Source organism: Ornithorhynchus anatinus, chromosome 14 (assembly GCF_004115215.2).
Source record: "Ornithorhynchus anatinus isolate Pmale09 chromosome 14, mOrnAna1.pri.v4, whole genome shotgun sequence".
Taxonomy (NCBI): domain Eukaryota; kingdom Metazoa; phylum Chordata; class Mammalia; order Monotremata; family Ornithorhynchidae; genus Ornithorhynchus; species Ornithorhynchus anatinus.
In genome coordinates this window covers 3,799,720-3,815,057 of record NC_041741.1, presented here as the reverse complement: position 1 = coordinate 3,815,057, position 15,338 = coordinate 3,799,720, and the positions used below count along the sequence as shown (strand labels likewise).

The 15,338-nt window shown below is 48.4% G+C and overlaps 1 protein-coding gene across 1 annotated transcript; it reads left to right on the top strand.

Annotated features, from left to right (window-relative positions):
• The first annotated feature begins 1,429 nt into the window (after positions 1–1,429).
• Positions 1,430–15,288, top strand: RTRAF (RNA transcription, translation and transport factor). The gene is made up of 8 exons (XM_001514913.4): positions 1,430–1,551; positions 4,234–4,358; positions 6,633–6,732; positions 9,940–10,026; positions 12,492–12,580; positions 13,934–14,002; positions 14,786–14,834; positions 14,978–15,288. The coding sequence occupies exons 1-8, from the start codon at positions 1,491–1,493 to the stop codon at positions 15,130–15,132; spliced, it is 735 nt and encodes a 244-aa protein (XP_001514963.1). The 5' UTR covers positions 1,430–1,490; the 3' UTR covers positions 15,133–15,288.
• The last annotated feature ends 50 nt before the right edge of the window (positions 15,289–15,338 follow it).

The window sequence follows — 15,338 nt, the reverse complement described above, 5'->3', positions numbered from 1 at the left end:
CACTCAATAAATACGATTGATTCGTTGAGGTACTATTGATAATGGTGTCATGCCGAAGTGGTGTCTTTGCCCTGTGTTTCAAGGTTTATGGCAACGGTTTAATTATGATATTAAAACTGTCATATAATGAGAGGCATAAGCCTTGCCCTTCAGCAGGGACGGAGGGTGAAACCAGGACGTAACTGATGACCCCATCTCTCTAAAACATTAAACAGAGAAGCAGTGTGGCTGAGTGGAAAGAGCCCGGGCTTGGGAGTCAGAGGTCATGGGTCTTAATCCTGGCTCTGCCACTTGTCAGCTGTGTGACCTTGGGCAAGTCACTTCACTTCTCTGTGCCTCAGTTTCCTCATCTGTAAAAAGGGGATGGAGACTGTGAGTCCCAAGGGGGATGACCTGATGACCTTAAATCTACCCCCTTGCTTAGAACAGTGCTTGGCACATAGTAAGTGCTTAATAATAATAATAATAATAATAATAATAATTCAGTTCCCTCATCTGTAAAAAGGGGATGGAGACAGTGAGCCCCAAGGGGGACAACCTGATGACCTTGCACCTACTCCCTTGCTTAGAACAGTGCTTGGCACATAGTAAGTGCTTAATAATAATAATAATAATAATAATAATGGCATTTGTTAAACACTTACTATGTGCTAGACACTATTCTAAGCGCCTGGGGGTGTGTGTGTGTGTGGAGAAAATACAGCAGCGTGGCTCAGTGGAAAGAGCACGGGCTTTGGAGTCAGAGGTCATGGGTTCGAATCCCGGATCTGCCACTTGTCAGCTGGGTGACTGTGGGCAAGTCACTTCACTTCTCTGTGCCTCAGTGACCTCATCTGTCAAATGGGGATGAAGACTGGGAGCCCCAAGTGGGACAACCTGATTCCCCTGTGCCTACCCCAGCGCTTAGAACAGTGCTCTGCACATAGTAAGTGCTTAACAAATACCAACATTATGATTATTATCAGGTTGTCCCCCGTGGGGCTCCCAGTCTTCATCCCCATTTGACAGATGAGGTCACTGAGGCCCAGAGAATGATTGGTATTTGTTAAGCGCTTCCTATGTGCAGAGCACTGTTCTAAGCGCTGGGGGAGATCCAGGGTCATCAGGTGGGCCCACGTGGGGCTCACAGTTAATCCCCATTTTCCAGATGAGGGAACTGAGGCCCAGAGAAATGAAGGGACTTCCCCAAGCTGACAAGTGGCGGAGGCGGGATTCGAACCCATGACCTCTGACTCCCCCTCCCTCCCTGCGTCTCGGTCCCGCCGGTCCTGCGCTCTGTCACTCGGGCGGCGACCAATAAAGTTTGTTGACGGCGTGAGGCGCCCGACGCCCGGCCCCGCCCCCTTCCGCCCAAACCGCACGGGGATTGGCGGGGAGCGTCGCCGGCGGCGTCGCCATTGGCTCGCGCTGCCGTCGCTCAGGGGTCGAGAGGCCTGGCTTCCGGTCGCCGCCTTCGTCGCGGTCGTCCCCTCAGCGCGGCCGCCGGGATCATGTTCCGCCGCAAGCTCACGGCCCTCGACTACCACAACCCCGCCGGCTTCAACTGGAAAGGTGAGGCCGCCGCCCGGGCCTGAGGGAGCCCGTCGTCACCTCCCCCTCCTCCGAAATAATAATAATGATGTGGTATTTGTTAAGCGCTTACTATGTGCTGAGCACTGTTCTAAGCGCTGGGGGGAGGGGGCTACAAGGTCATCCGCTTGTCCCACGTGAGGCTCTCCCTCTCTTAATAATAACGTTGGTATTTGTTAAGCGCTTCCTAGGTGCAGAGCACTGTGCTAAGCGCTGGGGTTGATCCAGGGTCAGGTGGGCCCACGTGAGGCTCCCAGGCTTCATCCCCATTTTACAGATGAGGGAACTGAGGCCCAGAGAATAATAATGTTGGTATTTGTGAAGCGCTTACTAGGTGCAGTGCACTGTGCTAAGCGTTGGGGGAGATCCAGGGTCATCCGGTTGTCCCACGTGAGGCTCCCAGTCTTCATCCCCATTTTACAGATGAGGGAACTGAGGCCCAGAGAATAATAATGTTGGTATTTGTGAAGCGCTTCCTAGGTGCAGAGCACTGTGCTAAGCGCCGGGGGAGATCCAGGGTCATCAGGTGGTCCCACGTGAGGCTCCCCATTATAGTAATAATAATAATAATAACGTTGGTATTTGTTAAGCGCTTACTAGGTGCAGAGCACTGTTCTAAGCGCTGGAGGGTGGTACAAGGTCATCAGGTTGTCCCACGTGGGGCTCACCGTCTTCATCCCCATTTTCCAGATGAGGGAACTGAAGCCCAGTGAAGTGACTTGCCCAAAATCACCCAGCTGACAATAGTAATGATAATGTTGGTATTTGTTAAGCGTTTACTATGCGCAGAGCACTGTTCTAAACGCTGGGGGAGATACAGGGGAATCAGATTGTCCCACGTGAGGCTCACAGGCCTAATCCCCATTTTACAGATGAGGGAACTGAGGCACAGAGAAGTGAAGTGACTTGCCCACAGTCACGTGGCGGAGTCGGGATTAGAACCCATGACCTCTGACTTCCAAGCCCGGGCCCTTTCCACTGAGCCACCCTGCAGCTCATCGCCACTATATGTGGGGCTATATGTGTGTATGAATATATTTGTGACTATACGTGTGTGTGTGTGAATATATGTGTGACTATATTTGTGTATGTATGTAAATATATGTGTGACTGTATATGTGCATTATGTGAATATAGGTGTGATTATATATTTGTATATGAATGTATGTTTATGTGTATGTGTGTATATGTGACTCTGAGTGAATATATTTGTGTGTAGATTTATGGGTGCATGTACGTATATATGTACATTTGTGTGAATATACATTTAACTGTATGTGTGTGTGTTTGAATGTGTATATGTGCCTGTGTGTGAGTGAATATATTTGTGTAGATCTGTGGGTGTATGTGAGTTTATATGTACATTTGTGTGAATATACATTTGACTGTGTTTGTGTGAGAATGTGTATATGTGACTGTGTGAGTGAATATATTTGTGTGTAGATTTATGGGTGTATGTGAATATATATGTACATTTGTGTGAATATACATTTGACTCTGTGTGTGTGTGTGTGTGTGTGTGTGAGAATATATTTATGTGTGGGAATATATATGTGTGTGGTGGCAGGGGGTGGTGCCTATACAGTTCCTTCATCTGTAAAGTGGGGACTGAAACTGTGAGTCCCATATGGGACAGGGACTGGGTCCAACCCGATTTGCTTGTATCTACCCCATTGCTTAGTACAGTAAGCACGTAGTAAGCACTTAACAAATACCACAGTTACATGTATATATGTGAGTGTGTGTGAATATATATGTGTAGGTTGAAGATTTGCTGGAACATTTACAAAAAGTCATCTTGAAAAGGACTAGTTTACAAATGGGAACAGAATCCTAGGATCAGAAAAACTTTAGGGTCGCCGTTTGGATGGCCCAGGAAGGCAGAGACTGAAGAGTTTTTCCTTGTGGGGATGTTTTCTCTAACTTTGTGCACGTGCGTAGTCCTAAACTAATACGGGTAGCATTAAAAATACGTGCATGGGTGGTTTTAAGCTTTACTTTTCAAGCCATTCCTCTGATCAGACTTTTCCTCCCAGCCTTTGGCAGGTCATAAAATAAGATTGGAAGAGAGCCTTATAGCCCTTATAGAGCCATATACAAAAATAATTACAATATTAAGCGATTAGTAACTGCCAAGAAGAATCAGATTGGACACAATCCCTGTCGTACATGAGACTCAACATTATTCATTAATTCAGTTGTATTTATTGAGCACTCACTGTGTGCAAAGCACTGTACTAAGAGCATGCCTCCCGTAAATGTTAGTCGTAGAAGTTTCTGAATTCTCCAGACTTGTGAATAGAAACACTGAGGTTTTCTCAACTCAGTTTTTTATTTGGGAAGATGTCAGTTGTAGAATGGCTCAATAAATACCACTGATGTTTACCATTCTCTGGTAAAATGTGTAGTTCTTCTATAGAACAGTTGTTAATCCATTCTGTTTAAATATGATTAAACTACCTTTTCAGGAAGAGCCTATTTGCATTAGCAAAACTTCTTCAAATGAACCAAATTTGGTCAAATGGAAGCATTCAGTCAGTTAGAAATAGCTGTTTCCCCTACTACCTCTGCAGTAAACCATAATATGAGTATTAAATGATATGTTGTGCTTTCCCTACTGCTGCTCTTCTAAATGATCTGTTTGGTTTTTTTTTTCTGCTGTAGATGAAACAGAATTTAGAAACTTTATTGTTTGGCTTGAAGACCAGAAAATTCGACACTACAAGATAGAAGACCGAGGAAACCTAAGAAACATCCACAACAGCGAATGGCTCAAGTTCTTCGAAAAGGTAACAAACTGTCCAGGACCCCGCAGAACGTGACTCACATTCTTGGAACCTTTTCGTTCCAGGCCCGGCCACGAACCCTTCTCGTTCCAATTTGGGCCCCCCCCAGAATGGGCCCGGCCCAGATCCCAAGTCCTCGAGGTCAGGGAACGTGTCTTGCGTCTCTGCCGGACTTTCCCTAGCATTCAGCGGTAGTGCCTTGCGCTCAAGAGATGCCACTGAATAAAAAGCAGAGCGGAAGGCGTGTCCTGCAGGTCCCCGAAGCCTGGGCCACGGCGTTCACGGGCGGTTGAAGGAGGACGGTGAGCTGTGGGTAGTGGAAGCGAGGCTTTTGCCAACCCCTTCTCCCTCTCTTCCCGTCCCCTGCGCTCTCCATTACTTCGGCCATCCCGTTGGTGGGCTGAACCTCAGAGAGCAGGGCCCCGGAGCAGGCTGAACCGTCTCCTCTTCAGCTGAGAGCATGGACCAGAGCAGTTGCCTCCTTTCATTCATTCAGTAGTATTTATTGAGGGCTTACTATGTGCTGAGCACTGTACTAAGCGCTTGGAATGTACAAATCGGCAACAGATAGAGACGGTCCCTGCCCAATGACGGGCTTACTTTCACCTCATCCCTCCCCTCCCTTGCCAGCGATGGAGCCGGGTGGCAGGGGCCTGCCTGGAGGGGGTGGGACGGGAAGGGCAGCCTATACAAAGTGTGAGAAACATCTCTCTCTGTCAGGGAAGGGCATGAGGAGGGTCCAGTAAGAACTGAAATGGTGGCTGGTTTTTTTTTTACATCTTTACCTTTTAAATTCTTACAGGTGAGAATTTGAAACTAGCGATTAACATGGTAGTTTATTGCTGTCCCTGACCCCTGGCTGGAAAGGATGTCATTTGTCATCCTTACTGATATTTCTTTAGTAACTGGGAATAAAAGTAGTTCCTCCTACGGATGCTGTAAAGCGAGCTCCATCTTCCAGAGATGGGGTGTCAAAGTTTCTACTCCCTCCGTAGCCGGTTGAAATAAACATGATTGGTTAGACTAAATTTAGTGATAGGCAATTATCATATAAATGTTAGCTCTTAAGTACTTTGTTTCAAGCACTTGCTGAGCTCTGGGTCAACCCGGGATTAACCGGTCAAAGACAATACCTGCCCCCACTTGGGGTTTGCAGTGTGAAGGTAGAGTGAGTGGGTATCGACCCCATTTTACAGATGAGGACATTGAGGCCCAGAGATCTTACAACTAGTCCAGAGGGGCCCAAAGCAAAGGTGAGATTAGAACCCAGGTCACTGCTCCTGTGGATACAGACTTGATGTTAAAGGTCAATGTGGGTCCAGAGTCCTTTCTCCCCAGGATTGCTAGCGGGGCTTGTCAGTGCTTGGGGCTCTCTTGGGCTCTCCAAGTGTCAGATTATGGCAGAACATGAGCCCATCCTGACCGCTGACCCACCTGCGTCTGTCCGGGGCACCCCCTCTTCTCCACAGTCTTGGGCATAGGGACAATGTAGCAATAGAACAGTTCAGTCGAATTGGTTCTCTCCAACACAGCGCCCTGTATGCTTCATTTATTAATCTGTTCTTCAGCTGGTTGCTGCCCTCACCTGAGCGATCTTATCCCTTTTTTAAATCATCTATCTCTCGATTAAAGGGAACTCGCAGGTGGTGACACCTGGGGGATGTAGATGATGCCCTTGCAGATCCAGAGAGAGAATAATCAGGAGCCCAGTGGGGATCGTTATGTCCTTGAAGCCAGCAGTGTTGCAAAGCACTAGCACAGGGACGGTGGCAGGGGGAGGGTTAGGAAAGCGGCTGCTGTGAGACAGTCGGTTCTCTCGCTCCTGAAAAGGATCGGGCCAGGCTTCAGCGGGTGGGACCTTTGGGCCGGTCAGGACTCGGAGCCTATCCCTCTTACTCTTATGAGGAGTCAGCAAACACAAAACTTGGTAGAGAGCGAGCGAGAGAAGATGCCAAGTGAGCTTAAACAACCCAACGGACTGAGGGAGGGAGTTGGGAGAACCGGTGATTCTGTTGGCCTGGGGAACTAAGTCAGAGTTCTGGGGAGACTAGGCTCCTGCACATTTAGCAGTGCGAAAACGGTAACGTGGATGAGTTTGGGGAGATCCCAGCATATCCTTAGGCCTGCGGGGCACCAGTGCCCCTCCCGCCGCCACCCGTTCCTGAGCCCGAGGGGTCGATAAAATGAACGCGTTAGGTGGGAAGGAGAGGACTGAGGCTCATTCATGAGCACGGGCTTCTGGCTCGCTCTTACCAACGATCTCGGTTCCTTCCATAGTATCTCAAAGATGTCAACTGCCCTTTCAAAACACAAGAACGGCAAGAAACGATCGACTGGCTTCTGGGCTTAGCTGTGCGGCTCGAATATGGAGACAACGGTAGGGATCGCTTTCAATTCCCTCCAGTTTACGGGGGCTTGGCACCAACTTTCAGAGCAGCCTTACTGGTTGTTGATCATTCAGATCCGATGTGATGGCGTTATTCATTCAGTCGTATTTATTGAGAGCTTACTGTGTGCAAAGCACTATACTTAGCGCTTGGGAGAGGACAATATAACAATAAACAGGTACATTCCCTGCCCACAACGAGTCTCTCACTTTGGCTTGAAAGAATGGTGAGGCTACTGGAGGCATTTAGACCTCTGGTAAGCACTGGTACCAGTAAGCAAGACTGTTGGAAATCAGAAAAGGGTGGAGTGGTTGAGACTCAGCTTTCTCAATCCCATGATTTTTTTTGTTTGTTTGTTTTTAATGTTATGTAAGTGCTTACTCCGTGCTAGATACTGTATTCAGTGCTGGGGTAGATAAAAGATCTTCAGGTTGGGCATGGTCCCTGTCCCACATGGGGCTCACAGTCTTAATCCCCATTTTGCAGATGAGAGAACTGAGACCCACAGAAGTGAAGTGATTTGCCCAAGGTCCCAGAGCAGATAGGTGGTGGAGCGGAGATCAGACCCCAGGTCCTTCTGACTCCCAGACCCAGGCTGTATCTATTAGGCCATGCTGCTTCTCAGACCATACCCTTAGCCATCACTGAGAGCTTGGTCTATGTTCAAGTCACTGGTCTTGAAGATGGACGTCTTAGTCACCAAAGGTCTGTCTTTCCCGAGTTAGAAAGATTAGGACACTCAACACCGGTATTCTTGCAAAACAAAATTGAATATAATAATAATGGTGGTGTTTGTTAAGCGCTTACTATGTGCAGAGCACTGTTCTAAGCACTGGGGTAGACACAGGGGAATCAGGTTGTCCCACGTGGGGCTCACAGTCTTAATCCCCATTTTACAGATGAAGTAACTGAGGCACAGAGAAGTTAAGTGACTTGCCCACAGTCACCCAGCTGACAAGTGGCAGAGCCGGGATTCAAACCCATGACCTCTGACTCCAAAGCCCATGCTCTTTCCATTGAGCCACGCTGCTTCTCTATAGGAGTGAACCCCACAGAAGGCAAATTGAAGAGGGACCACTCTGGTCATGGCCAGATGTCTACGAAGGAGTCAAGGAACTCAATCACAGTTTGCTATAAAACAAGTCCTTTTCCTTGAACAGACCCGTAGACCATAAGGAGAAGTGAACAACTTCTGTGGCTGTTTTGGGAATGAGCTTCAAGAATCAAAATAATAATTGTGGTATTTGTTAAAGTCTCACTATGTGCCAAACACTGCCCAATCAGGAGTATGTATTGAGTGCTTACTATGCACAGAGCGCTGTACTAAGCGTTCATTGGGATGGGTTATAATAGTAATTAGGTGAATTTGCCAGAAGGAGGAGCTACTGGTTCTTTTGGGTTTACAGCCCAGCCCTCACACTTCACTCCTCTAATGCCGATTTATTCACTGTACCTCTATTATGTCTATCTCGCTGCCGACCTGTCACCCAAGTCCTGCCTCTGGCCTGGAACACCCTCCCTTTTCGTGTCCGACAGACCATCATTCTCCCCACCTTCAAAGCCTTATTGAAGGCATATCTCCTCCAAGAGGCCTTCCCTGACTAAACTCTCATTACCTTTTCTTTCACTCCCTCTGTGTCCCCCTGATTTGCTCCCTTTATTCACCTTCCTGCCCCTCAGTACTTCTGTCCATATCTGAAGTTTATTTATATTCACATCTGTCTCCCCATCTAGACTGTAAGCTTGTCTTGGTCAGGGAATGTGTCAGTATATTATTATATTGTCCTCTCCTGCCTGTCCCCTCTCCCACCCTCTTTCTTCCCCCTGTTACTCCCTGGACAAGAGATCAGTTTGGCACCATATTCCCTGAAAAGGCTGGAAGCTCCATCTTCCAGCACAAACCACACAATGGCTCTGTTCATATTTTCTTCTCTTGGAAGAGGGGAGACTTGCTTCAAGGAGGCCAGATGGCAAACTAGGAAGGGGCAGACCTAGAATCAATCAGGGCTACTCACTGAGAGTTTACCATGCGCAGGGTACCTTACGAAGTGCTTGGGAGAGTACAGTAGAGTCACCACGATCCTTGCTATTAAGGAGTTTATAATCAATCAATCAATGGATTTGTTGAGTGCTTACTATGTGCAGAGCACTCTACGCTTGGGAGAGGACAGTACAGCAGTATTAGCAGACGTGTTCCCTGCCCATAACAAGCTCACAGTCTAGAGGGGAAGATGGACATCAATATGAATAAATCAATAATGTAGTGGTAGTGGGGATTATTTATCTACCTTTTTGCCAGCAGACTGTGTGTACCCGGCCGGCCCTGATTATCTAAACGTGTATGTTTCTGGGAAAGCCTTTCCCCAAAGACCCTCGTATTGGACCCCATTTCTGGCCATGGGGAAACACCGCCAACCTTGTTCCAAGTCTAGGAGCCAGCAGCGGCTTCTGCGAGCTCCTCTGTGCAGCGGGGCTTAATAGATAGAGCAAGGGCTTGAGAGCTAGAAAGACCTGCGTTCTAATTCCACCTCCGCCACGTATCTGCTGTGTGACCGTGGGCGGTTAATCTCATCTGAAAAATGAGGATTAGTGTGTGAACTCCAAGTGGGACAGGGACTGTGTCCAACCCGATTAACTTATATCTACTCCAGTGCTTAGAACAGTGCTTGGCACATAATATTATTTACATTCTATAATAATAATAAAAATGTCTCTGCAAGAACCTGGACAACACCCAGTGCTGATCACTGACTCAGCCTTCCCTTCCCCTTCCCCCAACCCCCCACTGAGAGCAAATAATAGGGACTCTTGGGGAGTTGTGAGAAGCAGCATGGCCTAGTAGAGAGAACACAGGCCTGGGAATCAGAAGGACCTGGGGTCTTATCCTGGCTCTGCCACTTACTTGCTGTGTGACTTTGGGCAAGTCACTTCCTTTTTCTGTGCCAGTTTCCTCAACTATAAAATGGGACCTATTCTCCCTCCTAGTTAGAGTGTGAGCCCCCTGAGGGACAGTAACTCTGTCTGACCTAATTAACTTGTACCTGGCCCAGAGCTTACGGCCTTTGACGCTTGACGCGTAGTAAGCACTTAATAAATGCCATAAAAAGACAGAAGCAGGGGCTCTGGTCGATGGGGACTGTAAATCGGGTTTTCCTGACCACTTGTGGTTCCTTACCGGTGTCTCTGGGTCGTTGTAGCTGACAAGTACAAGGACTCGAGCCCGGACAGCGCCAAGAATGGCGACAACGCTGCCAAGAACGCAGAGCCTCTCATCAACCTGGATGGTAAGCACCGCCACGACGGTGGCGGCGGGATGGGAGGGCTGGGAGGGTTCGCTCCCACAGCCGTGCTCGGAGAGCCTCTTGGCTTCCGAGATCACTTGCGGCTGCCTTCGGACACCTGGCTTCCCTTTATCATCAGGATTGTCATCCTAGGTTCGTTCATTCAGTCGTATTTATTGAGCGCTTACTGTGTGCAGAGCTTGGGAGAGTATAATATACCAGTAAACAGTCCCATTCCCTGCCTACAACGAGCTCACAGTCTAGAGACTGAGTGGAAGTGTTTGAAAGGAGAGCGTTTGGGCTATTTTTCCAAACTGTATTAATAGGCCCTGTACCATTGCTGGGAATCCTGGGCTATTCTGAATGCTCTTCTTGGGCTTTCTCATGCCATATGTACATTTTGCCACACTGGGGGAAATGCTCTAGACTGTGAGCTCATTGAGGGTAGAGAGTGTGTCTAGGATGACCTAGCGGAAAGAGCCTGGGCCTGGGAGTCAGAGAACTTGGGTACTAATCCCGGCCCTACCACTTGTCTGCTGTGTGACCTTGGGCAAATGGTTCACTTCTCTGTGCCTGTTATCTCATCTGGAAAATGGGGATTAAGACTGTGAGCTCTAGGTGAGACAGGGACTGTGTCGAACCTGATTAGCTTGTTTCTACCCCAGGGCTTAGAACCGTGCTTGACACATAATTATTAATTGTGATATCTGTTAAGCGCTTACTATGTGCCAGGCACTGTACCCATTAAGCACTTTACAAATAGCACAATTATTGTTATTATTACTCTCCCAAACACTTAGTACAGTGCTCCGCACACGGTAAGCACTCAGTCAAGGCCACTGATTGATTTTTATACCATAAGGAACTTATACCATAAGATGTCTCATGTATTAGCATGTCCAACGTGTCTGGAGAAATTTTCCGTCAATCAACAGTATTTATTGAGCACTTCGTTACTGCGTGTGGAGCACTGTAACAAGCAACTTAAGAGAGCACAGTAGCATGAGTAGACCCGATCCCTGCCCTCAAGGAGCAGTCGTGGAATATGATGGCTTTGGGAGGAGAGAAACTTCATGTCAACAAGGGTAAAGGTAAAGGTGGTTATTTTATTAAAAATCTAAAATTTTACCTGTCCACTGAGGTGGCGTCCTGTTTTTCTAGGAAGAACAGCGTTCCTCATCTACGTTTCTGGGAAAGCCTGTTGAGCCCGTGCCAAACTGAAGTTATCTTCCAGTCTGGGATCAGGAGTCTAGGGTGGCCATCCTGAGAGTCAGTCGCTAGTATTTATTGAACGCTTAAGTTGTGCAAACCACTGTACTAAGTACCTCGGAGAATACGATAGAAAAATAAACGGAGGCATTCCCTACCCAGGATGAGCTGAGTGGAGACAGAGGGCTGAGTCTGAACCGGGCTATTATTGTTTCCTGTTTAGGAAAAGGACTAAACACAGAACTCCTGGGGGCTTCAGGCTGAATCCGGACCTTTTCCAAAACTTGTTTCTTGTTTTTAAACAGAATGCAGATTTTTAATGCCCCGTGGACCTCTCCAAACCTTGAAAAATGAAGCGTTTCATCTCCGTATGAGGCTCTCAGTCCCTAGCTCAGCAGCCCCTTCAGCTTTGAGGCTGGTAGTGATAGGCAGAGCACGCCGATTTCAGCCTTTCCATGCCTGTGTAGTGCTCTTGGCTTTGTTCGAGTGAGGCTTTCAGGCCGTTGGCTCATCACCCGTGCAAGTACTTTGTCAGGGACTGGTTCGTTGGGGCTGCTCAACACTTCTGAACTGAAAACCCATTTTTGTTCTCTGAGGAAGTGGGAAAACTCTGGTCTTTGAAGGGATCTACCTGTGCTGTGGATTTCTGTTACTATTGTCGGGGGGAATTGTTAACAAACACAGATGTGTCAGCGAGCTGTAGGCCGACACCGAACAGTGGAACCAGATTCATGGGAGTCAATCCATCAGCCATATTTAGTGAGTGCTCACTATGTGCTGAGCAGTAATAGTAATTGTGGTATTTGTTAAGTGCTTACTCTGTGCCAGGAAGTGTACTAAGCGCTGGGGTGGATACAAGCAAGTCAGGTTGGACACAGTCCCTGTCCCACGTGAGGCGTGGTCTCCATCCCCATTTTACAGATGAGGTAACCAAGGCCCAAGGTCACACAGCACCCAAATGGTAATAGAACCCGTGAACTTCTGACTCCCGGGCCCGTGCTCTACCCACCACACCTGCACTGTACCGAGTGCTTGGGAGAGGACAAGATAGTGTGAGCCACTAGCCAAACTGACTTGACTGTTAAAAACCAGCCAACTGGTCCGTCCTGTGACCCCCAGCCTGTAACTGTGGGCATGAGACGCTGGTTCTCGGGTGGAGTGGGGGCTGCCGGACCCTCTCCCTGGGGCCCGCTCCCCGAGGGGGCTTTCGGAAACGTTCCGTTGCTGGAGCGGATCTCAGGCTGCTGTTCTTTTTGCAGTAAACAACCCTGACTTTAAGGCCGGCGTGATGGCTTTGGCCAACCTGCTCCAGATCCAGCGCCACGACGACTACCTGGTCATGCTCAAGGTCAGTCTGGTGATCTGGGTCCAAGTCTCTCTCTCTCTCTCTCTAGCTGAGCTGTAGAATGGGGGTGATTGTGGTTTGGGGTTCCCCTGTGCGGCCGAGGGAGCGAGATGGGTCCCTCTTGGAAAAGTGGTCTCATCTGAATGGCCCTCAGTGCATCGGCAGAGGGCTTTTTGTTCGACTCACCCAAGGGTGGAGGAAGTGGGCCCCGAGCTTCACTGTAGACAGCTTCTATGCCTGGATCTAATTGATGAAGAGTCTCCCACCCTCTGGAGGGTTCAGATTGAATTCTTTGATATATCAGCACCCCCCAAGTGGTTTTCTCCCAAAGTAAGTTGTAAGCTTTTAGCACCTGACCCATGAACATATACAAATCCAAAAACCAACGGGCAGAGAGTCTTTGTGTCAAATCTCAGCATCCCAGGACCAAAACTCCCTCTGCTTTACAGAAGTAAACCGGCCCCGGGAGAAAGCTTGGTCTCAGTGCATCCCACTGTCAGCCAGTCAGTCATATTTACTGAGCGCTTACTGTGTGCAGAGCACTGTACTAAGCGCTTGGGAGAGGACAGTATAACAGTAGTCATATTCTCCGCCCACAACACGCTTACAGTCTAGAGGGGGAGACAGACATTAATACTGAACCTACTGGTAATTTTCAACCCAGATCGGCTGCCTTTTTAGGATGTCATTATTTTTGGCCAATCTAGCTCTTTCCCAGACTCTTCTGCAAGCTAGAGAATTCTGTAACGTCCCATGTGGCTTTAATCACATTCTGAGCCCTCAGAGCACCAGACAATGTAGAGCGGGAAACTGGATGATTGCAGTTGTCGGGCTTGGAGAGAGCTCAGTGGGGAAATGGGATCCAGCAGCTGGAATGAATAGGCTTTGTAATGGTCTAATTCTGGCCATTTGGTGTCCTTCAGGTTATTTTTAGGGACATTTCAAACAATGGACAGTCATATGGAAAAAATTTTAGTGAGGTTGTTTGCCCCAAACCGGGACCAGTAAATTAACTATTTGACAGCAGGACAATGAAAAGCAATCCTCGATGCCGACTGAGTTTCTGAGCGTAAGGGAGCTGACCTTTTTTAGCGGGTTGTATGCAGTGCTGCCTTTTCTGTACTTGCAATGTTTACATTAAATCCCAAAGTAGGACAGGACCCCCTGGAGCCTTGGGAACTCCACTTTTGGGGGAAGGAGATTAAGGCAAAAGCCACATGGTATATTGGGATTTGGAAACAAGAGATGGGGCATCAGAGGCTGATTTTCCATCCCCTTGGGCCCTCCTACATATTAACAAATTCTGATTATTATTATTATTATTACCATCTACATTTGTGTGTGTGTGTTTCCCAGGCAATTCGTATCTTGGTGCAGGAGCGCTTGACGCAGGAGGCAGTTTCCAAGGCAAATCAGACCAAGGAGGTATGTTCATAATAATGGCATTTGTAAAGTGCTCTGCTATTTGCCAAGCACTATACTAAGCGTAGGAGTAGCTACAATTTCATCATGTTGGACACAGTCGCTGTCCCCATGGGGTCTGATTTAATCTCCATTTGACAGGTGAAGTAACTGAGGCCCAGAGAAGTGAAGTGATTTGCCCACAGTCACGCAGCAGGTAAGTGGCCAAGCCAGGATTAGCAACCCAGGTCTACGGTCTCCCAGATCCTTGCTCTTTCCACTAGGCCACACTGCTTAAGATTTGATTTTCACTGTGGATCGTGATTGCTTCTAGCATCACGGAGCAAATCCTCAAACTGTGGGGGCGATTAGCCTGAAGGTGAGCAAATAAGGGCTTTGGGAGGGATTGTTTGTTTCCTTTACTCTGGGGGGGAAACCCTTCTGGAGCTTTCTCTGCCTTTTCCTCAAGGGCAGCAGAACATCTCCTCAACCTAAGGAAGCTCGAAGCAGGCCGGGTGGCCGTGTCTTCCAGTGTCCAACGGAGAAGCAGCGTGGCTTAGTGGATCGAACCCTGGCCTGGGATTCAGAAGGGACCTGGGTTCTAATCCCAGCTCAAGTCACTTCACCTCTCTGGGCTTCAGTCACCACGTCTGTAAAATGGCAACGACTGTGAGCCCCATGAGGGACAGGGACTGTGTCCAACCTGATTGACTTGTATCTACCCCAGCGTTTAGATTGTGTGGCACATAGTAAGTGCTTAACAAGTTCCGTAGTCATTATTATTATTATTTTTCTCTTTCTTTCCAGGGCTTGCCTGTCGCTTTAGATAAGCACATTTTGGGTTTTGACACAGGAGGTAAGTGGGCTTTGTTTGCCTTTGTTCAGTGAATCGCACTCTCCTCGCCCTCACTGATGAGACCAATTACCCAAACCCGACTGTGTTAGGCAATTTTACTGGCCCCTTCCACGCTCAGGCCGCGTCTTCTCTGCCCCATCCAGATGCTGTGCTCAACGAGGCGGCCCAGATCCTGCGCCTCCTGCACATTGAGGAGCTCAGGGAGCTGCAGACGAAAATCAACGAGGCCATCGTGGCCGTGCAGGCCATCATCGCCGACCCCAAGACGGACCATAGGCTGGGAAAGGTCGGCAGATGAGGCGCCAAGGCCAGTGGGGAACGAATCCCGTTTTGGGGTCCGGGGGGGATGGGCGACTTACCGTTGTTGTCTTTTCTTCTCTCTGCGAATAAAGCTGGGAGAAGTAGCCATGGCCTGCTCAGCCCCATTCTGGGGGTGTAGTCCGCGGGGCTTTAACACGCGTCCCCCTTTCCCCTTTATTTCACATTTTACACAATCAACAGATT

Bases quoted from the DNA above. Each gene is read 5' to 3' on its own strand.
- RTRAF (XM_001514913.4), top strand. From the start codon at position 1,491: ATGTTCCGCCGCAAGCTCACGGCCCTCGACTACCACAACCCCGCCGGC. The intron at 14,003-14,785 runs GTATGTTCATAA...CTTTCTTTCCAG, and splicing joins AGGCAAATCAGACCAAGGAG to GGCTTGCCTGTCGCTTTAGA. The intron at 14,835-14,977 runs GTAAGTGGGCTT...TGCCCCATCCAG, and splicing joins TTTGGGTTTTGACACAGGAG to ATGCTGTGCTCAACGAGGCG.